General features: G+C 40.9%; 1 protein-coding gene across 3 annotated transcripts in view; it reads right to left on the reverse strand.

Moving 5' to 3' along the window:
- BMAL2 (basic helix-loop-helix ARNT like 2) overlaps positions 1–27,765 on the reverse strand; it is a 58,337-nt gene that overhangs the window by 14,034 nt on the left and 16,538 nt on the right. Inside the window, exons 4-14 of one of the 3 annotated variants that reach the window (XM_074937093.1) lie at positions 27,532–27,689; positions 23,767–23,846; positions 22,882–22,974; positions 21,683–21,800; positions 20,741–20,884; positions 18,647–18,887; positions 16,712–16,818; positions 15,993–16,143; positions 7,480–7,538; positions 4,714–4,822; positions 1,407–1,513 (exon numbers count right to left, since the gene is read on the reverse strand). In XM_074937093.1, the coding sequence (XP_074793194.1) occupies positions 1,468–1,513; positions 4,714–4,822; positions 7,480–7,538; positions 15,993–16,143; positions 16,712–16,818; positions 18,647–18,887; positions 20,741–20,884; positions 21,683–21,800; positions 22,882–22,974; positions 23,767–23,846; positions 27,532–27,689 (1,306 nt within the window). In that variant the 3' untranslated portion in view covers positions 1,407–1,467. Of the gene's footprint in view, positions 1–1,406; positions 1,514–4,713; positions 4,823–7,479; positions 7,539–10,668; positions 10,823–15,992; positions 16,144–16,711; positions 16,819–18,646; positions 18,888–20,740; positions 20,885–21,682; positions 21,801–22,881; positions 22,975–23,766; positions 23,847–27,531; positions 27,690–27,765 lie in introns of those variants that run through there. The other 2 variants (XM_074937084.1, XM_074937102.1) reach the window with 2 other exon arrangements.

The following is a 27,765-nucleotide window of genomic DNA, read 5'->3' on the forward strand; positions in this document are numbered from 1 at the left end:
TTCTGGTTCATCTTCTGAAAAGATATCAGGGACTAACATTGGACAAGGGTCCCTCTGAAGCGGAGGTGCAGACTGATCCAGATGAGTTCAATCCAATGCGCAAAGTTTACCCTGTTCCCTCTGACGAGAGGGGATCTTTGTAAAGATGTGACCGGTCAGCATCCTTTGAATAGCTAGGCAAAGTCCAGTAAGGTCTGTGATGAGTTTGGTCACAGAAACTCCCTCAAGACTGTCACTAGATGTGCTGGGATACCACTGCGAACAAACCCCCCTGCCAGAGAAGTCTTCCCTCCACTCCCATCTTGTGGATCTAGACACACCAGTCAGCTACAGCACAGACCAAGAGGTTGGGTCATGCCCCCCTGCAGTTCACAGAAACTAAGATTCACTTAGCCCAGGGGCTTCTCAGTTAACAGGGACTTTCCCAACACCCAGTATTCAGTCTTTCTGGTAGACTAAACTCCAGTTGAATCCGTTTTGCTCTGTATAAAGCTTATACAGGGTAAACTCAAATTGTCCACCCTCTCGAACACTGATAGAGAGATATGCACAGCTGTTTACTACCTGGGGGAGCAATTACTAACTCTGGGTTAATTAATAAACAGAAGTGATTTTATTAAGTATAAAAAGTAGGATTTAAGTGGTTTCAAGTAACGACAGACAGAACAAAGTAAGTTACCAAGCAAAATAAAACAACACACACAAGTCTAAGCCTAATACATTTAAGAAACTGAATACAGGTGTAAATCACCCTCAGAGATGTTCCAATAAGCTTCTTTCACAGACTAGACTCCTTCTTAGTCTGGGCCCAATCCTTTCCCCGGTACAGTTTTTGTTAGTTCCAGCTTAGGTGGTAACTAGGGGATTTCTCATGATTGATGCCCCTTTGTTCTGTTCCACCCCCTCTATAGCTTTGGCCCAAGGCGGGAATCCTTCGTCTCTCTGGGTTCCCACCCCTCCTTCTAAATGGAAAAGCACCAGGTTTAAGATGGATTCCAGTATCAGGTGACATGGTCACATGTCACTAAGATCTCATTCTTCATTACCCACAGGCTGGCCCCCACATCCACAAGGCGGCTTGCAGGTAAATAAATCATCTACAGCCAATTGTCCTAGTCAATGGGAGCCATCAAGATTCTAAACCACCATTAATGGCCCACACTTTGCATAATTACAATAGGACCTCAAAGTTAACTTCATATTTCTAGGATTAGATACAAGAATGATACATACATACAAATAGGATGAACACACTCAGTAGATTGTAAGTTTTGTAATGATACCTTACAAGAGACCTTTTGCATAAAGCATATTCCAGTTACATTATATTCACATTCCAAGCATACTTGCATAAAGCATGTGGAGTGCAACGTCACAAGGTCATCTAACCCAAGGTGGTATATTCCATTCTTGCCAGTATTCAGCGTCAGATTCTCCATCCTATACTCCTAGGGGAATTATGCACCACTATGTGTGTGCAGAATTCATGTCCACCACAGATTTCTTTGCTTCCCTGCAGAAAAATGACTTGTTGACAGGAAAGCAAAAGGGAAGCTGCAAGAGAAGTTACGCAACGCTCCCTAGCTGCGCAGGTACATCATTTTAGGCACCCAGAGCAGCCGGCGGAGCAGTAAATCACCACAGGGCTGTGGACACCCCAGCCAATGGCTCCTACCCTGAGCCGGAATCAGCTGCTAGTTCTGGCTGGGCTGGAGGCAGGGGAGGATGGATTTCCTCTTCCTCTGCACAGAGTGGCTGAGGCTGTGTCAGACCCACCCCCAGAGACCTTCCCCAGCTGCAGGAAGCTCAGCATCCTTCCTTGCTTCCTGCCCCCATCGCTCCTCAGCTGAAGGGGGGGGGGGGGGCAGGAGTCACAGAATAGGGAGTTGCTCTCCCATCCGCCCAATCCCTGTGCATCTGGACCTACCATACCCAGACACCTCTGCCAATCCTCACCCTGTACATCCAGAACCTCCCTAGCCCTCCATACCTGACCCCCACCCCATTGAACCTCAACCCCTGCATCTGGAGCCCCCTGCCCCCAGACCTCCTGCCTCCAGACCACCCCACACTGAGCTCCCTGCACTCAAACCCCCACCCTGATGAGCCCCACCCCCATTAGCCCCCACATCCAGACCCCCATGCCACTGACCCCCAACTAGCTGCACCCAGACTCCCACTGCCCCAGCACCCAGACCCCTCCACTGAGCCCCAACTGCTTTCACCTGGAAGCCCCTGCAGAGTTCCATTGCCGCTGTACCTGGAACCCCCCCCCATAAGCCTCTGTGCATCCAGATCCCCCCACACCTAGACCCCCCCACTGAGCTTCCTGCCCCCAGATTGTCCCATATAGAATCCTCTCACCCACACCTGGACCCCCCCCACACTGAGCCCCTCCACACTTAGATCCTCCCTGGTTGAGCTTGCCTGCCCCACACATGGTGCACCAAGTGCAGAGGGGCAAGGCCCCAGGGTGTTTCTGGGGTAGGCCCAGGCCTTGTGCTATGTTATGGTTGGGTGCAACCTCACCACTGAGTCTGTGTCCTGGGGGTGGGGAGGCTGCAGGGTGATCTCCCACCTTTGTACAACCAGTGGCCTGTGCTCCCCACTGCCATGCTGGACCCTCTGCATTTATTTATTGACAAATTAAAATTCTGCACAATTTTGCAAGGTTTTAAAATATTGAGCGTAGAATTTTTAATTTTTTGGCACAAAATGACCTCATGAGTAATCCTAATATCCCTGTTGGATAAGGATATTCTGTTTGTCTAAATTATCTGTATGTTGTGTCAGTTTAATGTCTTCTAGTGTATCTGAGCCACTCCACAGGAGAAAAAAAGGTGGCAAGTTAACAGGTCTGTACTGGCCTGAGTCTTCAGACTGTGGATCCCAATGCAGATGAGAGAGAATTCAAACTTGAGAGTATTAGTCTTGGTAAGTATAGTACAGAAAATGGCGAGGCAAGCTTCCCTAGGGACCCTGTAGATGTCCTGAGGAATGTAGCAACACTTCAGGGGAAACCTGTAACTTGGAGGAGGGATTTTTACTTTTTTTCCCCAGTGGGGAAGATGCAGGAGGGATATCCAACATATATATATTTTAGATTCCCTTGCCTTTCTGCCCAGAGGATCCCTGAACCGGGGCGGCCTTTGGCTCAAAGTATGGTTCTCACTGCAGAGTATGGTTCTGGAACTGATTTATGAACTTATCTGCTTCCATTACTGCAGTGGTGGCCCAACATTGAGGAGTCTGAAGTTGTGTCTGGAGCCTTTTTGGCCATTATTTTGGGGGGGTGGGGGTGGGGGGAGGAGAGGAGAAACAGATATGCTTGTTACATTGGGGTCTGACCTTTCTTTCCAGATTTATTGTCACTGGGATCCTTTATTTTTGGTTTGGGCTCCGAAGGTCTTGGAATTGAGGCCATGGGATCTGAGGGGGTCCTGGTGTACAGACTGGTCTGCTAACAGAAGCCAACAGGTGCACCATTTCTTTTGCTCAGAACAGAAGGTGCTGGATCCCAGCGATTGCATTCCTGAGGCTTGGTTCTCCCATCAAAGGTCAACACTTGCAGGAACCCATCTTGCTGAACGGTTAGATCTGATGGCTGCAGATCCTTTGGTACGGTGATGCTAGATTTTACCCCAGTAATGGGGGTCGGTAATTGGGACAGGATTGTATACTCTTTTGAATCCTTGAAGGAGCTGGGGCTGAAGCAGGCCTATCTGTATTCATGGATTCTAAAAACCTGAAACCAGAAGACTTAGCCATTAAGGCTTCCTGGAGAAGTAATTCCAGAATATTTGGAGCTGGTTTTCACATACCTTATGAGTTATAAGTGTGAAGGTGTGCCATATGGCACAGCAAGATGGAGAATACCTTCTCCGATCTAAGTCAAATACCTTGCATGGGTGTCTGAAGCTGGTAACACAGCAGGAGAAGAGGCACACCTCTTAAATCTTAGTCTTTTCTCTTTTGGATCTGTGGATTTATGCTGAGGCAAAGGAATAGACTAAAATGAATTTTAAAACTCTATTCAGAAGAACTTTTATTTAAATGGTTAATTCTACATTAACAGAGCTAGCCAAGGAACTGAGTTTTGAGTCGATGATTCCCAGTCGGAATGACTTGGTGAGGTTCATGGTCTGGCTGCAACTGTGCTTGAAAGGAACTGAGGAGGCTGGAATGCCAGACCACCTTTTAGAACCTCACCCTCACAATATTCGGGAACAGTGAGTAGAGGGATGGGCTCTAAGGGCTTTCCAACAGGCACTGCTACAAGAAGGTTCCACGTCAGAGGTGCACTGATGGCACATCTCTTACGTATGAACAGGCAGAGGCCATTTGAAGGTAAGATTATTTCTAGTCCCCAGGTATCTGGTCTAATCTAATTAAAGAGAAGATGTGACAAATCCAGAATACAATTTTTAGAAATCTGGGTGAATAAGCAAACTTTTTAAAATAAAGAATGACTAGCATAATACTAAGATGGTTATCAGGTCAGTGCTCTGCACTGTCATGAGGAATCTCAGGTTAGGTTGCTATACCTGGTCTCTCCTGAGGCAGTGTACCAATGCTGAACCAAAAAACACCTACTCATATGATATGATAAAATAAAAGCAGTACACTAGTGAATTCCCAATTACTTATGCTTCTCCCATCACATTCTACTCTTCTTTGCTTAAAAGCTTAAAATACAATTTCAATTTTCATTACCTTTCTAAGTTCATTACTTCATTTGCAATCTCAGTTCCTATGCTTCCAGCACCAAGTATTGTTCCAGTGGACATCCCAGGTACACTGGGAAAAGACTGCTTTGAAGTATCTACAATTACAAAACGAAAACTAAGCTGAAGTTCATTAAATGTTAAAATATTTTCACTATACAGCAGGAAACAATTAACCCATCTCTTCTCAACCTTTAACCTCTTATTTACCTAAAACAGATTCCTTACTCGTGTTACTAATGAGATATATTTTTTAGTTATTTTCCTAAAGAAAGGTTAATTCTCATTAATTAATAACCATTAAAACACATTGATGTGAAATAAAATATAGCATTTACACTAACTTTGGTGCTTCTTTTTTTGGTAACCAAGAAGATACAGTGTATCTACACAAGATTATTTAATCTATTATAGTTTAATTTACATCTATTCAGATTCTTAATTTTTACACCTTTTATTTATGTTAGAAAATAGTGAACAATGCACTTATTACATGTTGATTTTTTACTTGTAATTTGTGTCAAGCTCTGTGTGATGAAAATTAAAATTAAATTAATTTTTTTTAATAGCTAAATGTGCTGGATACCTAAGAAAAAAGTTTTACAATGTTTATCAGAACGTGTTTTGCATCTAAAACTGACTGATTTATTAAACAAAGGAAGTAGTATCTGTAGTTAGTGAACTGAACACATTGTTTCTGGTCACCATGTCCTTCAAGATTGCCATTTAACTGAACTGGTTAAATAAACTGAAATGAAAATATTCTCTTTGCACTTGCACAAGAGACTCTCAAAAATGGCCATACTGGGTCAATACAATGGTATATCTAGCCTAGTATCCTGTCTGACAGCAACTAATACCAGATGCTTCAGAGGGAATGAACAGAACAGGGCAATTATTGAGTGATCCATCCCCTGTCATCCAGTCCCAGCTACTGGCTGTCAGAGGCTACAGACACCCAGAACATGGGGTTGCATCCCTGACCATCTTGGCTAACAGCGACCGATGGACCTATCCTCCATGAACTTATCTAATTCCTTTTTTAATCCAGTTATACTTTTGGAAACAAGTTCCAAAAGGTTGACTGTGCATTGGTGAGGAAATACTTCTGTTTGTTTTAAACCTGCTGCCTAACAATGTAATTGGGTGATCCCTGGTTCTTGCATTATGTGAAGGAGTAAATACCGCTTGCTTATTCACTTTCTCCACACCACTCATGATTTTACAGACCTCTATCATATCCCCCCTTATTCATCTCTTTTCCAAGCTGAAAAGTCCCAGTCTTTTTAATACCTCCACATGTTCCATACCTTTAATCATTTTTGTTGTCCTTCTCTATACCCTTTCCAATTCTAATACATCTTTTTGAGATGGGGCGACCAGAACTGCACACAGTATTCAAGGTGTGGGCATACCATGGATTTATATAGTGACCGTACCTGGTCTCTGAGGGCCACAACCCCCAGCACTGAATGCACACATATGCCACCCGCCCACAAGGCAGGTAATCATACATGCTGCATTCAGTACAACAAACAGGATAGCCCCCCACTCTGCTGCTGGACTTCTGCCTGAATTCTTTTTACTTCTGCAGCTCTTTTTTGTTTTTGTTTCCTACTTCTGTCAAAAGCTGACTTAGCACTTCAGCAAACGCTGCTTCCAGGTGCATTGCCAGTGACTTCCACCAGTTCAGTGGTTTTACTTTTTTTAAAACTTTGGCAGCAAATATGTACTGCTTAATTTTTTAAAATTTACATTATCTTCATAAATTATAGTAAATTTAGGCCTTAAACATAAATTGTCATAATTTAAAATTTAATTTTAAATAGATTTTTTTTAAAAGGCTACATTTAAATAAAAAACTGATTTTAATGTGATTTTTAAAGCACTGATTTTTATCCATCCTGCTTATCAATTTCACGTTTTTCTACACATGTACTGTGCTGCAGTTTACCAAACTGCAAAGGAATGTTTAAAAATTGTGGTTTCTTTTAAAGTCACCTTTTATTAACCTTGCAGGTTCTGTAACCCTAACCCTCCTTTTTCTTGAAAAAACACAAACATTTAAATATAAATACTCATACTGTCTGTGCTTTGTTTCCTATCAAGAGTGCCAATAGTGTAAGATCGTTTTTTTCGTTTTACTTTAAAAAAAAATTTTTTTTTAATTATCTGCGTACAAAGCCCAGCTAAAAGAGGATGAGTGAAAAAGAAAAGGTCTGTGGCTAGATGACATAGCAAGTAAGGAAGCAAGTAGACAACTGATTCTATTTACAGCATATAAACACCGAGATAAATCTGTCAGTACCATCCTACATTCCATAATTGGGTACATGTAAACATCCCAACATTATAATACCAACTAATATTAAACAAATATTATCATGATTAAACTCAGAATGAACCATTCATCTTTTCTTTTGAACTTGGCTCTGTGTTAGCAGTGTATCATTCTGCCTAGCTGAAAACACAAGTTTAGGAGAAGGTGAATAAGGGAGACCAGGCAAATAATCATGATACCTTGGATCACAAGGTGATGCAGTGAGCTACAGGAGCTAGAGATGCTATGTTTAAGTACAGAGCTTCATTTGAGTTGGCTTTGAGAAAGCTTATTTTCCTCACACAACCCACCTGGATCAGATGGTCACAGGATCCAGATTATTCCAATACTATATACTAATCGCTTATGGAATGATCTTGTAAGAAATGTACACACTACGACGATAACATTTTGTGACCTAAAAACTGTACTTGCCTTCTGAGGACTGGGAACTACAGGGTAGTAATGCTTCTTCTCCCGACTCATTGTGACCCCTTAGAATTTAAGGGCATAGAAAAAAAATCAGCAAAATTTAAAACACAATACATAGTATACTTGGTATTTGAATTAAAGCAGTACATGAAACCGAGTAAAACATGTCACAATTCTGGGCACATGACAAAGTTATATATGTTTGATCCTTTTTCACCAGAAAAACTGAATTCCTACTGCTAAATAGGAATGCTCTGTGTGTTATTGCTTTGTGCCAGGACAATCCCACTTTCTGTGGCATCAGGTGAAAGATTTAGCTCCACTTATTCGCCAGTTTTGTTTCGGTTATATTTTACAACCAGTGAAGGAAGCTAGAGCAACAGAAAATACAAAGAATTAGACCATACTCCTCTATCATGAGGCAGTGAGGAATGCACTTTGTCTAAAAGCTGCCCAGGAACATGACTCACCACGATGGGTAATCCTAATGTGCAAGGGGACCCATGTTTGATCTGCAGATTGGTGAAGAACAGCTGCTTAGGCTTGTGTCTGAGGAAAGTCACATAAATGCCTCCAAGCACCTCAGGATGAATCTGTGCTCCCTTCTTCCCAGCTTAAGGAGTAGTAAATTCCATGCAAACTTCTGCCAGGAAGGGCAGAGAACCAAGGTTCTTTTCTTGTGTCTCTATGGAAAAGCTACCTCTATATTCTCCAGGGCGTGTTTTGTGGTTGTGTATGTACCTCTCTCATTCTCAGCCCCAGTTACCAAGGGAGTTGGGATAGTTCCCCAAAACAGGCCCCATCTGAACTTCCTGGCTGAAAAAAGTGTCTTGGGGCACATATCCACTCTGCTAGACGGATAGCTATGGAGGAACTTCACCCAACCTGCTGTTGAGACATCAGAGAATTACAACCTCTCCTGATATATATGGCTTGTCAGGCACTGGGGATTGGCAACAGCTGGGTTGGACAGTCATCTTTCTTGGAGGAGGACTATGTTCCCTTTGACATTCAGTAGGTGTCTGTGGCTGGAGAATCCAGTAGTCCTGAAGCTGTTACGGTGTCCATACCACTAACAGATGAAGTGAAATTACTGGTCCTACGTTTATGTATCTTTTTACCTATTGAACTTTGCCAAATTGTTACAGAGGGAGCAACTGTGTATCATTCCCTACAGTACCATGAGACCTTAAGATAAGAATACAAACTAATTCACAGAAACTGAACAAACTCTTTGGGGTGGGAAAAAGAGTTTCAGCTAGCTGGATTTAGCACTGCATAATTTTACACTAATGGAGAAATGATTGAACAGCTCAAGTAAAAAGTAAATATAACCATGATCTTCTATTAAACGCCCACATGGAAGCAAACAGAGTAACGGTTGCAAAATGTTTTGTTTCAGTTTTAACATTGCCATATCTTTCTAAAAGGGGCTCTCTCACACAGTTATGAGTGTGAAAATGCAATTTGAAAATTGTAAATAGGTCACAGAGTAGATAGTGTCAACTAAGGCAGAGTGTTTGCTCATCTCTGCATTTTTTTCCCCCCAAGAAGTGTGCCCTTAGCAATGTAGGTGTATGGTAATAGCTACTGACTGGTGCCTCTTACCTAAGCCAATCTGCATGTGCTGATCAAGTGCATGAGAATGAAACAGGCAAAGGGACGGATTTTAAAGTGGGAGGCAGCAACTTAATAAAGTTTTAACTTTAATACCAGACATTTACGCAGGTCCAACATGGTGCCTCCTGCTAAATAAGTTTTCAGGTTTCGCCCCCTATAGCCTCCCTAACCCTTAGGATTCAGCCCATTTCTGAATTCTCTTACCCTTCCATTCTGAGGGAGAATATGGGTACACATGAAGGATACCTCAGTCAACAAAGATTTAAGGTTGGGTCGCACATGCGCAGTCCCTGTCTCACACCGCCTCAGGCAGTTAACTGGTGCTGTGCGACCAACCGCCCCTCTGTTCCTTCTCTACTAGAGAGATCAAGTATTAATGTCCGAAGTAGAGGGGAGGAAGGGAAGGAGGGCGGGTAGTGGAGCACCCTCGGGGACACATCTCAAAGTACCTACATTACTGCACACGGTGAGTAACTTTCTCTTCTTCTTCTTCGAGTGCTGTCCCTGTGGGTGCTCCACTTTAGGTGACTTCAGAGCAGTGCCCTCCGGAGGAAGGAGGGGGCTTTGGAGTTGAAGGAGTAAGAAAAGACAGTACACTGAGCCCAAAGAAGGCACTGAATGTTGCCTGTTGTTGTAATGCGTAATGCTGCGTAAAGGCATGGACTGAGGCCCAGGTTGTAGCCCTACAGATGTCCATGATGGGCACTTTGTTAAGGAAAGGAACAGAGGTCGAGAGGGCTTTGGTGGAATGTGTGCGAATCCTTTTAGGGGGTTGCCGGTCACATTGATGGTAGCATAGTTTTATACAATCAGAGAACCACTTGGAGAGCCTCTGTTTGGATATGCCACTCCCCTCGGAGCGTTCAGTAATGGAAATGAATAGTCTGGGTGATTTATGAAATGGTCTTCTTTTGTCTATTTAAAAGGCCAATGCCCGCCACACATTAAGAGTATGAAGTGTGGTGTATTTTCTATCCTCATGAAGTTTAGGGTAGAATGTCAGCAGGTAAATGGGCTGATTAAGGTGGAAGACAGACGATTTTAAATAAAAACTTGGGGTGTGGTCTCAGGAATACTTTATCTTTAAAAAGAGACATTGTATGGGGGTCTGTCATGAGAGCACTCAACTCTCCTACATGTCTGGCAGATGTAATGGCCACTAGAAACCCCACCTTCATGGAAAGGTGTAGGAGTGAGCATGTAGCCATGGGTACAAATGGGGAACCAGCGAGGGCCCAAAGGATTAGGTTGAGGTCCCATGGTGTAGTAGGATCACATAGCTCTGGATAGACGTTGGTGAGGCCTTTGAGGAAACGTTTGGTGAGAGGGTGAGCAAAGACAGAATTGATCCACCTTGTGGTGAAAAGCTGTAATAGCGGAGAGGTAAACTCGTACTGAAACTCATGGAGAGACCTGACCTTTTAAGTTCTAAGAGGTAATCTAATATTGAGGGTAAGGAGGCTGAAAAGGATGATATCTGTTTTTGCTGGCACCAAGCATCGAATCTCTGCCACTTGAGTATGTACGTGTGGTGGGTAGTTGCTCTGCGACTATTCAATAATATGTTTTGTACATCTTCCGAGCAGATCATCTCAGATCCCTTGAGCCATGGAGGAGCCACGCTCTGATATGGAGTCTTTGTGGATCCAAATGCAGGGTGAAACCTGAGTTCTGGGACAGCAGATGAGGCAGAAGCAGGAGCATGATTGGTGGACGCACCGCCATCCTGAGAAGGTAAAGATACCAGGTTTGTTAGGACCATGCAGGGGTATTAGAATTACTTTCACTTTGTCCTGCCTGATCTTGTGGAGCACGTGGTTCAGGAGGGGGATGGGAGGGAAGGCTCCCAGACCTGCCCTGGAGCAAAAATGGAGGCATTTGGTATTTTGTGCAGTTGCAAAGAGATCTATCGGTGGGAACCCCCACTGTTGAAATATGCATTGGAGTACGCGGTTGTCTAGCTCCCACTTGTGACCTGAGAAAAGTGCCTGCTTAGGATATCTCCTGTGGTGCTCTGGCATTCAGGTAGGTATGAGGCAGAGATGTGGATACTGTGCCTGATGCACCATTGCCAGAGTTTCATGGCTTCCATGCATAGGGAGTGTGATCATGCTCCCCCTTTTCTGTTTATGTAACATATACAAGCTATGTTGTCCGTAAGGATCTGAATGGCCTTGACTTTGATAATTGGTAGGAAGTGGGAGTAGGCTTTGCGGATGGCTCGTAGTTTTAACAAATTTATATGGAGAAGGGATTCTGCAGGGGACCAGTGACACTGGATAGAATGTGGATGCAGGTGTGTCCCCCATCCGAGGAGCGAAGCATCTGTGGTGATGATTAATGTTGGTATGTTCTGAAGGAAGGGCACGCCCATGCAGACGTTGTCTGGGTGTGTCCACCAGAGTAGAGAGTCTTATTTTGTCAGGCATCATGAGGCATTTGTTTAAGCTGTGTTTGTGTGGGACATAATATATACGGAGCCATCCTTGGAGGCAATGCACGTGTAATCTCACATGACTGATGACAAAAGTCGTGGCAGCCATGTGACCGAGAAGTTGTAGGCATGTCCTGACAGATACCTGGGGACTGCTTCGTGTTGTGGCTATGAGATTGGTTAGAGCAAGGAAATGTTGTTGAGGTAGGGAGGCTATGGCCTTGGGAGAATTGAGATGGGCCCCAATGAACTCAAACTCTTGCACTGGCGTTAGAGTGGACTTTGTGCATTTATTTGGTGGCCTAATCTCATGAAAAGGGTCTCCGTCTGTTTGGTGGCTTCTAACGTCACTTGCCATGTTGGTGCTTTCAGCAGGCAGTTGTCCAAGTATGGGAATATCGTGATTCCGTTTCTGTGGAGCTAGGCTACAACCACTGCTAGTACTTTCAAAAAAACCCGACGGACAGTGTATAGACCGAAAGGAAGAACCTTGTATTGGAAATGTTCCTGACCAATAGTAAATCGGAGAAACCTCCAATGGGAAGGATGGATTGTTATATGAAAATACGCATGCTGGAGGTCAAGGGCCAAGAACCAATCCCCTCTTTCTAGTGCTGGGATTATGGTGCCTAGTGTGACCATCTTGAATCGTTGTGTCTTGACGAATTTGTTGAGTTGGTGTAGGTTGAGTACTGGTCTCCATCCCCCCGACTACTTCTTCGTGAGAAAATAGTGGAAATAAAAGCCCCTTCCTCTCTGTTTTTTTGGAACCGGTTCTACTGCTCCTAGATCTATGAGGTGGATTACCTCCTGACACAGTAGAGGCTCATGAGATGGGTCCCTGAAGAGGGACGGAGAGGGAGGGTGGGTAGGGGGTTTGAAAAGAAAGGGGATGGAGTAACCAGTTCATACGATTTCATGCACCCATTGGTCGGATGTGATGGTTTCCCAGATTGGATAAAATGGATGTAGGCGGTCTCCAAATAGTCAGGAGAGAGTAGAAGTCTCCAGAACAGACAGACATGGGGTTCTCGGGCCCTCGGCCAAGGCTTCAAATTTGTTGCCTGGATGTTGATGGCTACAATGCAGCTACAGGAGGAGTAGGCTGTCCTTGATGACCTCGGTTTGCGGCCCTGTGACTCATACTGCTGATGTTGTGAATACGGAGTATGGCGGTAATACTGAGGAGCATAACAACTCCTCTGTCTTTTCTTGGGTCTAGGCATATAGATCCCCAGAGATCACAGTGTCGCTCGTGAATCTTTGAGGGTGTGAAGAGAGTCATCAGTCTTTTTGGCAAAAAGTTTGGGCCCTTTGAATGGTAAGTCTTCAACCATGGATTATACTTTCCTAGAAAAGCTGGAGAGATGGAGCCATTAGGCCCTTTGCATCACCTCTGCAGTCGCCACTGATCTTGCAGCTGTGTCTGCAGAGTCCAGTGCAGCTTGGAGGGCTTTTCTGGAGATGAGTTGTCCCTCGGATACAAGACTGTGAATTGTTCTGCCTTCAGGAATAAAATCAATACATTCAGAAAACTTTGTCTAGTTATTGTAATATTTTGCCAGCAAAGTCTTGTAATTGGCTATGTGTAGGTGTAGTGTAGCTGAAAAGTAAGCCTTGCGGCCAAAATGGTCAAGGCTTTTTCAGTCCTTATCACGATGTGTTGTCTTGAGCTGTTGTCTGCCACATTCATGGACTGCATCGACCACCAGTGTCGGATGGGAGAAAAGGAACTCTGTGCCCTTCGCTGGCACCTAATATTTTTTGTCAGACCTCTTGCAGGTTGGAGGAGCTGTTGCAGGTGTCTTCCAAATGGTCCTGACAGGTTCCATCATCACGTTGTTCATAGGCAAAGCGATTTTGGAGGGGGGTGGTGTTCAAGATGTCCACCAGTTCGGAATGTGTCACCTGGACCTCTTCCAGAGAGATGTCCAGAAAGCTAGTCACTCTTTTAAATAGGTCTTCAAATTGTTTGAAATCATCCCCTATATTAGGGGGAGGAAGCATGACTGTGTCGTCTGGGGAGGATGACGACAGGTGGGTAGGTGGTGCCCCTTCCTGGTATGGTCCTCCTCTTCCTCCCCTTCCCCAGCCAGTTCTGAAGGTCCAGGTACCAAAGGTGCAGACAATTGCTACGTGCTCAGTCTAGAAGTGGTGGGCAGTCCCTATTGTGTGGGGTAAGTTGCCCACGGGTTCCAGTATGCCCATTGGGGTGGGAGAGGCATAGGTGGACCCCAGGGTTGGCCATACCACTGTAGATGTTTGGGATCAGCGTAGTATGCCCCCTGAAAGGATCCTGATTTGGGTGGCTCACGGTGGGCAGGAGATTGTGGGGGAGAATCTATTTGTCCCTCCTCGCTTAAAAAAGGTGGAGCAGAGCACAGTGGAGTGGCAATGAGACTCGGTGCCGAATGTGCCAGGATCATGTCGGTGCTGAGGATGGGAGAGTCAGGCGTAGATCTGATTAAGAGATTTTTGTGCCATATGAGCTGCTGTGGAGTCTGCATGATCTGCACCAGGGGCTGTGCTTGCAGCGGTGCTGGGAGCTGCGGTGCATATGTTGGCACCATAGGCTGTGCCAGTGCGTACACAGAGTGTGATTTGGGGTTCAAGGACTGAGCCATGGTCTGCACTGGTGCTGCACAGCTGTGTGTTGATTGTGGCTTTGACTGAGTCAGTGCCAAGGCATGGGATTTTGATTTCTCCTTAGCACCTCTGTCCGAGCTGGCTCTTTTAGAGTCCTTAGCTCTCGCAGTACTGGCGGTGCTGGATGGTCCCACTGTCTTGGCTCTGGGCACTAAAGGTGTGGTCAGTGCTGATGCAGTTTGCCTGATCGCGGAATGGCACTTCTTGGCTGATTCCTGCATTGGGGATATAGTTACCCACTTTTTAGACACTTTTTTAGTGGGTTCATCAGAAGTCTGAATGGAGGAGGGACCCCTGTCAGAAGCCATGATTGGCGAGGCTTTTTCCAGGGGAGGTCCAGGCTTCAGGCTCAGAAGCAGGTCTGAGAGACTTCTCCATGAGAAGGAGTTTGAGTTGCAAGTCTCTAGCCTTTCTTGAAAGCCGGAGTAATAGAAATGGGATGATATTTAATAGCGCAAAGTGCAACGTCATGCACTTAGGGACTGACAAGATTTTTTGCTATCAGCTGGGGACTTATTAGTTGGAAGCGACAGAGGAGGAGAAAGTCCTGGGTGTACTGGCTGATCACAGGATGACAATGAGCTGCCAATGTGATGGGGCTGTGAAAAAGTAATTCTCGGATCATATTAGCATCAGACAAGGTATTTCCAGTAATGATTGAGAAGCGTTATTACCACTATACAAGGCACTGGAGAGACCTCATTGGGAATACTGTGAGCAATTCTGGTCTCCCATGTTTAAGAAAGATGAATTCAAACTGGAACAGATGCAGAGAAGGGCTACTAGCATGATCAGAGAAATGGGAAACATACCTTATGAGAGGAGACTCAAAGAGCTTGGCTTGGCTAACCAAAAGAAGTCTGAGGGGAGATATGTTTGCTCTCTATAAATACATCAGAGGGATAAATACCAGGCAAGGAGACTAATTATTTAAGTTAAGCACCAGTGCTGAGACAAGAATAAATGGATATAAATTGGCCATCAACATGTTTAGGGTTGAAGTTAGACAAAGGTTTCTAACCATCTGAGGAGTTTCAGAGTAGCAGCTGTGTTACTCTGTATCCGCAAAAAGAACAGGAGTACATGTAAGGTGCCACAAGTACTCATGTTCTTTTCGTGTGAGGAGTGAAGTTATGGACCAGCTTTCCAAGGCGAGCAGTGGGGACAAAAAAAATCTAATTGCTTTGAAGGCTGAGCTCGATAAATTCATGGAGGGGATGGTATGATGAGATTACCTACAATGACCCGTTTGTGATTGCTAGCACCAAATATCACCAGCAGCTGGAGATGAGACACTAAATGGGAAGGGTTCCAAGTTACTACAGAGAATTTTTTCCCAGGCGTCTGGCTGGTGGGTCTTGCGGACATGCTCAGGGCTAACTGATCACCGTATTTGGGGTTGGGAAGGAATTTTCCTCAAGATCAGAGTGGCAGAGACCCTGGGGGTTTTTCATCTTCCTCTGCAGCATGGGGCAGGGTCACTTGCAGATTTAAACTAGAGTAAAGGGTGGAATCCCTGTAACTTGAAGTCTTTAAATCATGATTTGAGGACTTCAGTATTTCAGTCAGAGGTTATGGGTGTATTACAACAGTAGGTGGCTGAGGTTCTGTGGCCTGTGATGTGCAGGAGGTCAAAAAACTAGATGATCACGATGGTCTTTTCTGGCCTTATATCTAGGATTCAAACAATTGCAGAGTTTGTATTTTCTAGCCCTGTTTTTCTCATTAATATTTTTTTAAATGAATAGCTTTACATTAATGATATTCCTAATTAAGACAAAAAGTAAGATGCAGATTCACATCACCAGTTACTTACAACACTACAGTGTTGGTTGATACAATGTACTCCAGTTCTTTGGTCCATGGATTGATGAAACTAAACCACTGACTCTTCAATGTAATGAAACTTCCATCTTTTGCTCTGAATTTGTAGGAATTTGTAAATATTTTTTCTTTACTCTGCAACACTAAATAGGAAAAAAACATATTAAGCTCATCCGGATTTGTACACACAGGAGGACACAACTGACTTTAAAAATCTGTTTTGACATCTCAGTTTTGGTAGCCACACAACCAATAAAACAATTTCAATTTAATATAGTGTCAACAATGTGTTTGGTACTTTCCAGATAAGCACAAAGACTGAATTCCAATCAAATTTCAAACTCAACCATCTGATCAGACATGAAGCAGAGTCCACCACCTCAGCTCTTGCAAGTCAACAGTGGGAAGATTTGAGGCTTGGTGGTCCTTTAAATTCAATATTTAATTACATGACTACATACTATTTGCTATATAGGACCCCTGCTTCATTCAGTGCACAGGGTGGACAGAGATTGAGGCAGAGGGTTAAGGGAAGAGAAAGAATATTCTCTTGTGTTTAAAGCACTGGCAATACTACAGATGTTATATGTGCTACAAGGCAATACTTAATGAGGACCTTATTTCTAACTTTTCCTAACTCGTGAGTACTTGATTTTCTTTTCACATAGTGTTTGTATGTCATTTATATTAGGAGGACCAAGCATTTCATACCTGCTCTGTGTTTATCAGCTAGATGATTGTGATCATCTTGATGGAAGTACTCGTAACAAGAAGTTCCTAGAAGCTCTTGTGGCAGATACCCTAAAATTGCTGTTGCACTGTTAGGCAATAAGAAGAGAGGATTCACACATAATTAAAACACTTTATTCAGCATCTTATGCCAATATCATACAAAAGAGAAAAAGCATATTTAAAGGGGAAACACGTGTTTATTTGGGTTTGAAAACAAAGTTCTACTACAACAGGTACAGATCTAAACAAGCATAAGAAATAAATGATGGTTAAGCAATAGATTACCTTGAATCCATTAGCAACAGAAACAAGATATTAACATTTTTATGTTAGCCAGTACCATCAGACACAAAATAGTTCAAACCCATATTTCGCAGAGAACATTTGTATTATGTACACATTTAAACAATTAGGATGTACCGCACTGTTAGTTCTACAAACTAGCTCACTATATAGAGAAGAGGCTGATTTAAATTATTTAGAAATCCCACTGTTCAATTAATCTAAAAAAACTGGATATATTTTAAAATTATTGCTTTGAATTCTTCTAGTGAGAATGAAGCACTTAGTGCTTCAAAGTTTTACAAGTCGATATTACTTTAAATAATGGTGTTTAAACAGTTACTTTCATTCTATATTAACAGGCTTCGTCCTCACAGATGAAAGGCAGAATTGTCTAGATAAAGTACAGTAAACCAACCTAATAGTATTTCTACTTAAAGTACTGAGCTACAAAATAAGAAAAACTGACAACTGAGTCTATCCCATAAAGTTTTTTAAATAAACCAGTAACACATGGACAAACTCCCATGCTTATTAAATAATTTGTTGGAATAATTTAAATGTGTTGCATGAATTTTAAGAAACAAGATTAATGATTTTCTGGTTAAATGCTAACTGCTGACACTTATGCTTAGTTTTCTCAAATTCTAATTTGAGGTTTTTGATTAATTAGTTTAAAAGCATTGTGATGGGGTGTGCTCCCCATACCGGCCCTGCAAGAGCTGAATTGGGCCAGGTGGGTCCAATTAGCTAATTAGCCTGCAAACAGGGGCACTTTAGAGGCTGGAGGCAGTGGCTCACCTGTGCAGGAACAGACAGGGTCTATAAAGCCAGGAAGCTGGCAACAGATAGGGGCTGCTAGGAAATTGGGGGCTGCTGGGAAAGGTTGCAGGAAGGCAGGCAGCAGTCCCTCCCTGGGAAGAGGGAGGAGGGTTTGCAGATGGTACACCCAGAGCAAGGAGGGAAGCCAGCAGTTGTAGAAGTAGTCCAGGGAAGGAGGAGTGAGGGCTGGGAGAGGAAAGCCCAGAACTCTTGGGTTGAGGGTCCCTGGACTGGAACCTGAAGTAGTTGGGCGGGCCCGGGTTTTCTTATCAGCCACTGATGCCGTGGCATAAATCAGATGCGGAGCAGTCAACTGGAAGACTGCCTGGGTCACTGTGGGAATGGCAGAGATTTGAAGGACTGTAGCTTAGAAGAGGGGAAGGCTGAGTAACCTAGCCAGAGTAACCTAGCTGAGTCACAAAGATGATGCTGAGGTTCCTGGGACCAGAGAGGAGCTGCAGACCAGAGTGAGAGAGCGAGAGAAAGAGAGACAGACAGTGTGATGGCATGCAACCATGGGAAGGGGCATCAACCTCGCGAGCTAATCCCCAGAGTGATCATAAGGAGGCACCAGACCAGCAGTGAGTGATGCATCCCTTGACAAGCATAATTTAACAACATTATGATGTGCTCTTTAATCTGATCAGTAAATTATTTAGTGTAAGGTAATACAATATACTTTTTTTAATATGATGTCTTAAATATGTGAGTCCTGCTCAACAAGTTTTGTTCTATGTAACAGAATGCATTAGGGAACCTATATAAGGAATCACTGTTGGCTCTTTCTATAATAAAGAACAAAATGCTTACCGTAGGTCTACATAAACAAATTTTCCATCCATGGCAAAGCGTGTAACAAATTCTGTTGGTTTCACCTTTATCTCTCCACTCTTTTGTGGAACAATATAAGGATGCAATCTCCCAACTGCAACAAGACAGTTAAAGTCACTGCTGTCTTTTTCTGCATTTTTCTCCTCTTCCACTCCCACCTTGGTAGGAGGCCAGCTCTTCAGATGGCCAGTACAATGGATTGTACGGTACTTTTTGTGCTCTAATTAAAAAAGTGAAAAAAGAGGAGTTAAATTCCCAAATGAAAATTAAATTTTAAATTTCTCTTCCAGCTGTTATGTTTTGTGCCTACATACAGGTCTGAGCCCTACAGAGCTGTAAATAAGTCATTGAATAGCATCTTAAATGTTCTCACACAAAAGAAGAAAATTAAACCAACAGTTTAGTAATACGTATTGCTTTCATTTACTGCAAATATTTTATGCAGTTTCTTTTGTACTGTGAATTACATTAAGCTGAAGAGACATTCTGTAACATGAATATCATAATCTTAAGCAAGGAGACAGATATGGTTATCGAAGTGTAATTGCTAAGACTAAGACATTTTCAGCAAAATGTAAAAGCTTAATTTCTGTTTCTTGAATTTATAGTATATACTGCAATTCATTCCAGTGGATCTCTCACCATTTAATTATGTAACATTCAGGAATCACTACAATCAGCTGCAGTCCTGCATCCGTCCCATAGTAAGAAGTTTACTATCATACTACACAAGAGAGCAGATGGGGATATTTTGCCCAAAGACATTGGGGCAAACCTTTATCATTCCAGAAAGTCCCATGGGATTGTTAGTGTCCATGCACTCCAGACAGGAACTCTTGTTTTTAGAGTCCTATACGAAGATGCTTTGCCCCAAAGTAAACTGCATGGAATTCAATTTATCTACCTTGGGAAAATGAAAGACTGAGTCATTTCCATTGGTATTTCAACACGGGTTCTGGGGCATGTTTAGATGTTTAGTTCATTAAGTCATTGTTTTCTTAGGTACTGGTATATGCAGTTTAAGAATGAAATGCTGGCCCCTTTACAGACAATAGGAGTTTTGCCACTGACTTCAATATGGCCAGGATTTTACACTAAATGTTATGAAAGAGTCAGAGTAAATTAAAATTATTCCATGGTTAATATCAACAAAGCCAGCTTTACATTTAAAATAAAAATGACAATTTTTGGAATGTCTGACAATTTTAGTAAGCCTTGGAAAACTCTATTTTAAATATAGAGTCTAAAACAAAAGCTTTGTTTAAATAAAGTGTCCAAGTAGACTGAAAATATGACAAGTGTTTACTATTGCTCATGGAAACCAAAAAAAGCTATAAAAAGATGGGATGTAAATCAGCCAAAAGCTGCACTAAAGAATTAAAGAGACAAGGTGGATAAGAGAATATATTTTATTGGACCAACTTCTTTTGGTGAGACACAAACTTTCAAACCATGATCTGAAGAAGAGGTCTGTGTGGCTCAAAAGCTTGCCTCTCTCATCAACAGAAACTAGTCCAATAGAAGATATTACTTCATCCACCTTGTCTCTCTAATTTCCGGGGGCCAACATGGCTACAACTACACTGCATATTAAAGAATTAACTTTAGTAGTTTTTATAATAAAAGGAAAAATCATACCTGACATATAAATACAATAATGTATTTTTGGGAGGGGGGAGAGGATTTTTTTCCCCCCACCACTTAAGTTATCCTGTCCAAAACAGCCGATTTTGCAACCCTATTAATAGTTATCTCCATGACAGATATTTCTTCTTGCTCCTGTGCTTTGAACTGCTCCAGTTCCATTCAGTAATTTTCCTCAGGCTTCAAGATCCCACCAGAATCTCATGTAAACTCACAAGCAGTGACTGATTCTTTTTTTTCCCCCCTAGGGGGATAACTAAGACAGGCTTTTCCGAGATCATAAAAACAAGGTCTTATCATGTGTATCTTATTCCCTACAATTATTTTGTGAAGTCACTGCTACCTATTTAGGCCCTGTAACTGACTCAGAATTTAAATATACCATATTTAAAAACAGAAATCCTCCAACTCAGCCACACGTTGAGATACCTTTCTTCTTTGAGTTGGGCAAGCATTTCTTTTCTTCCTCGACTGTGATCCTACTACACTTCATCCGACAGAAGAAGGAACGCCGAGCACCAGAATGCAATCGAGCTGATCCAGCTTGAAAATCCATACGGACTTGCAAGCCAGCTTGTAAAAGTTTAATAAGACAGTCAGAAAAAGGTCTTTGGACTACACAGAATTATTTGTATTTAAATCATTAATATATTCTCCCAATTGCCTTACTGCCTCTTAAATTTTTGCACGTACAATTAACTATCGAAAAAACTTAAATGAATTAAATAAGATGAACAAAACATGATTGTGAAAAGTGGAAGCTAACAAAGTATTTTAATATACTATTCAATGCTATGCAATCTTATTTAGTAAATTAAGATTTTAAAAACTTTCAATTTCTATTTGGTAGGGGGGAAGCTGCAAAGCTGCTTATAAAAAACACTATAAAATAGTGATCAGCTGCACAGTACATAATGTTCTCCATACTAGCAAAATAAGACTTGGTTAAATTAGGATTGACACTTAGCATTTTCAGAGAAGACAGTGATTCTTGGTATTGAAGCATTTTATCCCATGCTCGACTACATCAGGTCTTTTGTATTGACAAGACCTATCAAATACAAGAAAAAAAAGTAGTATGCCTGGTTAAAAAAAATTCATACCAACTCTTGGTAAATGTCTAACAATGTAAACTTCAGTCATTCTTATTACCTAAAATGAGTTCCTTTCTGATGTAGCTTTCAACTTGTTTGTGTATTCTAAGCAGCAGTTATGCATTCAAACATGATTTGTTGTTTGTTTGTGCAAATCATATGAACGTGTTTGCACATATATGCTTGAATGCACGAATATGCCCTACATAATAACCGAACTTAAAAACAAATGAAGGCATTACATTAAAAATCTGAGTATATTTAAACAGACACTTACTTTTGGCATCTATAAGCTTTTCTCTTGGTGAAGCGTCTGAAGAGGATAGCTGCTCCTTCACTTTGGCAACATCTTTTGGATGCAAGTAGTCAAATAAACTTTGTCCAATCAAGCTGGCCTAGTGAAAAAATGTTAATTTAAAAGCTGTGCATTATACACTCTATTCCACATCTCCTCACCAAGGAACTTAATGTTCAAGGCTGTTTTAGAAAAGATCAGAATTTCCAGATATCTGAATTATTCTGTCTAAACTGTAACATTTATCCATTGAATTTTTCAAACAGCAGCTTTGCTGAATTCTTATTTTTGTTTCAATATTTAATTAAAAGCATATGAACACTATAGAAATTAGTAAAAAAACATGGTGGCAGAAATGCAATTATATCTTACCAATTAAGTTAAATGGTGAAATCGGAAAATATTCATTCATGTTGTTTTCCTACCTTTCAGTTTTTAAGGAGTGATGGTCTCTCTTACTGCTGGCTAGAGAAGGGTAAGGGGGCAGACAACCTAGTTTAAACTCTAAAAATGCTATGAGGAAAAATGAAAAGTGAAGGGGTTTAAAAGTAGATGTGGGTGGCACAAAGGGCTCAAAGCTTCATCAGCCACCGGACAAGGCAGTTCAGGCCAGAGATTTCCAAGTAAATAACCTGCATCTCGGTACAGGGGATAGCACTAGACTGGTCTTCATTCTTTCTCCCTTCCCTGAACTAAAATGAGTCTAGATTGGCTGGTTTCCACACTACAGCAACACAGATGTCAGTGTAGGACTATTCAATCTTAAAATCTTTGAAACTAAGCAATTACCAAGTTGAGTTTCAATTTACTCGCACTGTTGAAATACTGGTTTTCTAAAGTTCAGAGAATCATTCACCATCCAAAAGCCCAAATCCCTGTCAATAAAAGGTGGAAGCAAGGACATCTTCAAAATATATTTTTCTCTTGGGTTGGTATGTAAATCATTTCCTGAAGATTATAGTTTGAAATTAGATGCCAGTAATTGGGTCACAATGTTCACTGTAGTTGCAGAATGCTTCTAATTTCAAAGTAACGAACCTTTGGAGTAATTGTGTTGAAGAGGAAGCTAAAGCCAAAAGATTTAAAGAAATCATGCACGAGGAACGGTATTTATAACAAAACCAAACACATTATCTAGAAACAAATTTCATTTTAATAAAAAATTACTTGATTATAACTACCTGATCATAATTAAGTATCTTGCAGACTGATTCAGAGACAAAAAGAATTTTTCCTCTGTCACATCCAACCACAAACAGGAACCCATCTGCAGTCTATAAATATAAAAATTAGTCTTTATAAAATCATATAAACACTGATGAAAAACAGCTATATAGAATGAGTATATTAACTGATGCTGGAGATTATAATTGTACACCTCAATATTTTAGGTGAATTACAGTTTATTAAATAAGAGAGACCAATTAAAATGATGGCAAATATCCAATCAGACCATGACACAGAGCTAAAAAACAAAAATGGTTTTGGGAAAAAGCAGCTTAGCTGTAGAACAGCTTAACTTGGAGTTATTTTACAGATTCTTGCTAAAGGATATTATTACATGCAATAGACTAGGCAAACTTTGGCAAATGAAAGTGTGATAAGAAAATATTGTAAGTAAAAACAGCTACTTTCATAGGTTAATTTCCACATCTTTTAGTAACTTAAGTGTATACTTTGAAAACCAAATGAAGTGTAGAAAATTTGCAGGCATATTAAATGGAAATGAAAGATTTTTTTTGTATAAGTGCACACACTTAGATATTTACATAAATACAATGAACATATCCACCTAACACATTCATTATGCAGTTTTTATACAGATTTATGATACTCATGGGTACAGTTTGCATAAATACCCTATTAACACATATAGTTTCCATGGCTCTTATAGAAAAATCCTGTGCATATAATTCTATTGTTAGAGTTTATAAACTGAGTCTTAGCAAAGATATCAAAGCACTGACTTGAAGGAAGAAATGTAAGGAAAAGCCCTTTGCAGTCAACTGAAGTTAAACCAAGCTTTAAAGAGGACATCACTTGATACATGGTTTCTTTTTACTTACCCTAAGGATTAACTGTCTCAGCTCACCATCCTGTAAAAATGAAGGCTTATATTGGACTTCTGCATAAGAACTGGTAGAACCTGCAAAACAGCAAGTTATTTATAAATGTTATAAAAGAAACAAAATTTAATCATTTGTTTCCTTTATAAACAAAGCTGCATTTTCATCAAATTCACATGTAGAACACGCACACAGTGCTTTCTAACAATAAAAAATAGTTTTCTGCTTTCCATACTGGAATGTACAAATTCACTTTTCTTTTAATAAATAGGTCATTAAACAGTCATAACCTCATCTCAGGAATTCTAGACCTATGCTAAAGCAAATGTGTTGGGATAACACCCAGAACACAAGACCAGATGTTTGCAAAAAATGAAGAACCCTGAGGAAAAAACAAGTAAAAAGGAAACAATTTTAGGTGGGGACTATTTTAATTAGATCTTAACCAGACTCAAGGTTATGACTTCAGTTCAAAATGAAAGAGGAGCTTTGTAAGTTATGCAAGAACTCATGCATGTTACCAATGTGGTGTGACTTCTCTCTCTCTCTCTCAAAAAAGAAGTTTGTATTGAAGTATATTACTAGGATATTAATTTATAGAAGATTAAAATATTCTGCCTTCATCTTTGAGATTTTTTACACTACCCCTTATGCAGAAATAACCTTGAGATGTGACAGGCAATATAAGTGCAAAAAGGAGTTGGTACTCAGCAGCAGCAATTCAGTTAACCAGGGCAAAATTGTAGAATAGATTTAAGCCAGATCACATCCACAAGCATGGAACTGTCAAACAACATCGGCCACGACAGGCTTACTCCTGAAAAAAGTGCCCTTATACCAGCAAGTGTTCAGCATCACTTGTTTTATGTCTCCTCAGAGATAGTACCTCTAACAGAGCCTTCCCCTAGAAGGCCTCTATTCTACCATGACTCTACTCCAAACCCCACTGTATCTTCCCTTCCCCAAACTGGATAATATTAAGTAAACAAACCAAGAACAGCCAAAATAACTGTCAGTAACATCGCCGATTTGATTTTGCATTGCTTCTGTGTAGAACCGCTGTGTTTTTCATTTTAGAATCGATCATTAGCTACATATCATTAAGAGTATCACTTAAGTAATAAGGGAAGTGGTATTTAGGAGAACTAAAGACACTTCTACCTACAAGCAAATGAGAGATTAAACATTTTTATAGTCCTAGGTTTGATAGATGTCTAACTTGATCTGAATCCTGCCCGCACCATCAAACATTGATTAACATACAAAAAAGGCTCCACCATTTTTGTATATACTAAGCTCTCTGCATGGAGCTGTGTGTGTTAAAATCCGTAAGCTTTCCCCTCTTTAAGTACTGTTCGATGGAGCAATTCCTTCAGTCAGCCCCTTTTTCCATGTTCCTCCAGCTGCCCAATGGCATGCCTGCCATGGCATACACTCTGGTTTCATTCATTCAGATTAGATTTCCATCTTTTCTGGATAACTTTAGAAACAAGGGGTTGTTAAACTCTCTGATGAATCTTGGCATGTGTTATAAACTCTTTCCATTTAATACCTAGTATTTTCTCCTGAGGCATTTGCTTTTGAAGGCATTTAGACATGTCTAAACCTTTGGTGGATATCCAGCTTTCACATCCACACGTTAGGTGGAAATAACATTTGAGTTGAAGATTAGCAGCTTGGTCTTTAACTAGTAGCTTTTTAATGACCAAATCTTTTTTCAGCTGTTGAATGCAGCTGCCACTTTGCTAATTCATGACATTATTTCCTTCTAAATATCCCTTGGGATAAACATTTTGAAAACAGCAGGCCTACATAACTTGCATCCAAGAATCCTAGAAGAGTTGGTTGAGAAGATCTCTAAATCATTATTAATTTTTAACAGATCATGACGACTAGAGGAGTGCTAACACTGGACCTGTGTTCAAAAAGGGCAAGCGGGATGTCTTGGATAACTAGCTGGACATCAATCCCAGGCAAAATAATGGAAAAGCTGATACAGGATTAAAGGATGTGAATATAATTAACACCAGTCAATGCAGCTGTACAGAAAATAAGTCTTGTCAAACAAACCTGATTTCATTGTTTGATGACACAAACTTGGTTGATGCAGATGTAGATGTATTTAGACTTTTGCAAGGCATCTGACCTCACAACATTCTAATTAAGAAACTAGCACTATACAATATCAATACATCATGTTAAATGGAAGAACTTGCTAACTGACAGATCTCAAATTAGTAGTCATCAATGGGGACTCAGTGTCAAATGGGAATGTTTCTAGTGGTGGTCTGCAGGGACCAGTTCTAGATCTGATGCTATTCAGTATTTTCATCAATAATCTAGAAGTAAATATAAAACCACTACTAATAAAACTTACTTGACATAGACCACTGGAGTACCAAATAATGAGGAGGACAGAGTAATCATACAGACTGATCTGGATCACTTGGTGATCTGGGCCCATTCAAACAAAACGTGTTTCAATATAGCCAAATGCTGTAGTCTAGCTGAGGGTAAATGGAGGTAAACAGAGTTTACCCCCTTGACATTTGGGGAGTGGAGTTCAGATTAGTTTACCAATTTACTGATGACCCAATTGGGAAATTAAGGCAGGCACACCTGTAACACTGCACTTGGCCAAAAGTGGATGTGCAGGGACAGCATGCACCTGTTACACGAGATGAGCGAGTAGGACCAGGGAAGTGAGTTTATCTCAATATACGGCACGAGTGAGAATGATACTGGAACACTGTACTTCTGGTATCCCCGCTTTAAAAAGATATATGGAAAAATTGGAGAGAGTAAAGAAAAATGCCACAATAATGATCTGAGGACTGGAAAAAATGCCGTAATAGTGAGTAATTTTAAAGAGCTCAATCTGTTTAGTTTATCAAAATGAAGACCAAGAGGTGACCGGACTGTAGAAAATGCCAGGTACTAAAGGCCCTTTAATCTAGCAGAAAAAGGTATAACGAGAACCAATGGCTGGAAATTAAAGCCAGAAAAATTCAAATTAGAAATAAGGCACTTGGTTGATCCCCATTGTCTAGAGGAAGAATACTATTGCTTTGGAGAGGATGCATCATAGGACAACAAAAAACTGATTCTCTTGAATAAAGTCACAAGAACCAAAAGTTATAAGATTTTTATTGCAAAAGGAGGAAATTCTGATGTAACTGAGAAGCTTAAAAGTTTTTTTTTTTTTTAACGCTAATAAGAGCTTCAAAATCTAGAAGACAAGGTAAAAATAAAACTAGGAGCAGCTAAGAGAATTTAAACAGAACTGTGTGTGTGTGTACAATGTTGTACCTTATAGATATAACTAATGTATCACTGACAACAAACAAGTGCATGCAAGAGTTCAAGATACTATGTCTGGGGAAGAAGACTTAGATACATGGTAATACAAATTACCAACAGCAAGGGACATGAGAGTAAGTAAATCTAAAGAGCAGACATGTTGACTCAGCTGACTTTTTGTTCCTAAACTTATGTTTCAAATGTAACTGCTTCTTTGCCACAGCATTTCACTCTAGTCTTTGCTATCACATAGTTTACATTTCGTTCTAAATAACTAAATGTAAGAACAACCTCTAAAATAAAGTGCAATATCTTCAAAATTCAATCTTTTGGTAAATATATTTAGTGAACCTGAGAGTTGAATTCTCTAAGTATAGATACAGAATAGCTAACAGTTATATAACTGTAAAGAAATTCTGTTGTGTAATTCCCATTAAAACAACGAAAGATCAGTTTTTAAATTACCTTTTAATGACTTGAAATGCTGCACAGCCATTCGTAATACTGTAAGTTTGTCTAATTTACGTGCCATAGGATTGCACTGAGGTATCATAGCAGATAATTCTTCTATCAAGTTATTCATTTTATCTCTTCTTCGTTTTTCTGTTTGACTATGAGCCTCCCTAAGAAGAAAAGTATTTTAAGCAAAGTTCAAAAGACATACATTTTTTCACTAGATTTTCCCCTGTGCTATATACA

Source organism: Natator depressus, chromosome 1, assembly GCF_965152275.1.
Source record: "Natator depressus isolate rNatDep1 chromosome 1, rNatDep2.hap1, whole genome shotgun sequence".
NCBI classification, from domain to species: domain Eukaryota; kingdom Metazoa; phylum Chordata; order Testudines; family Cheloniidae; genus Natator; species Natator depressus.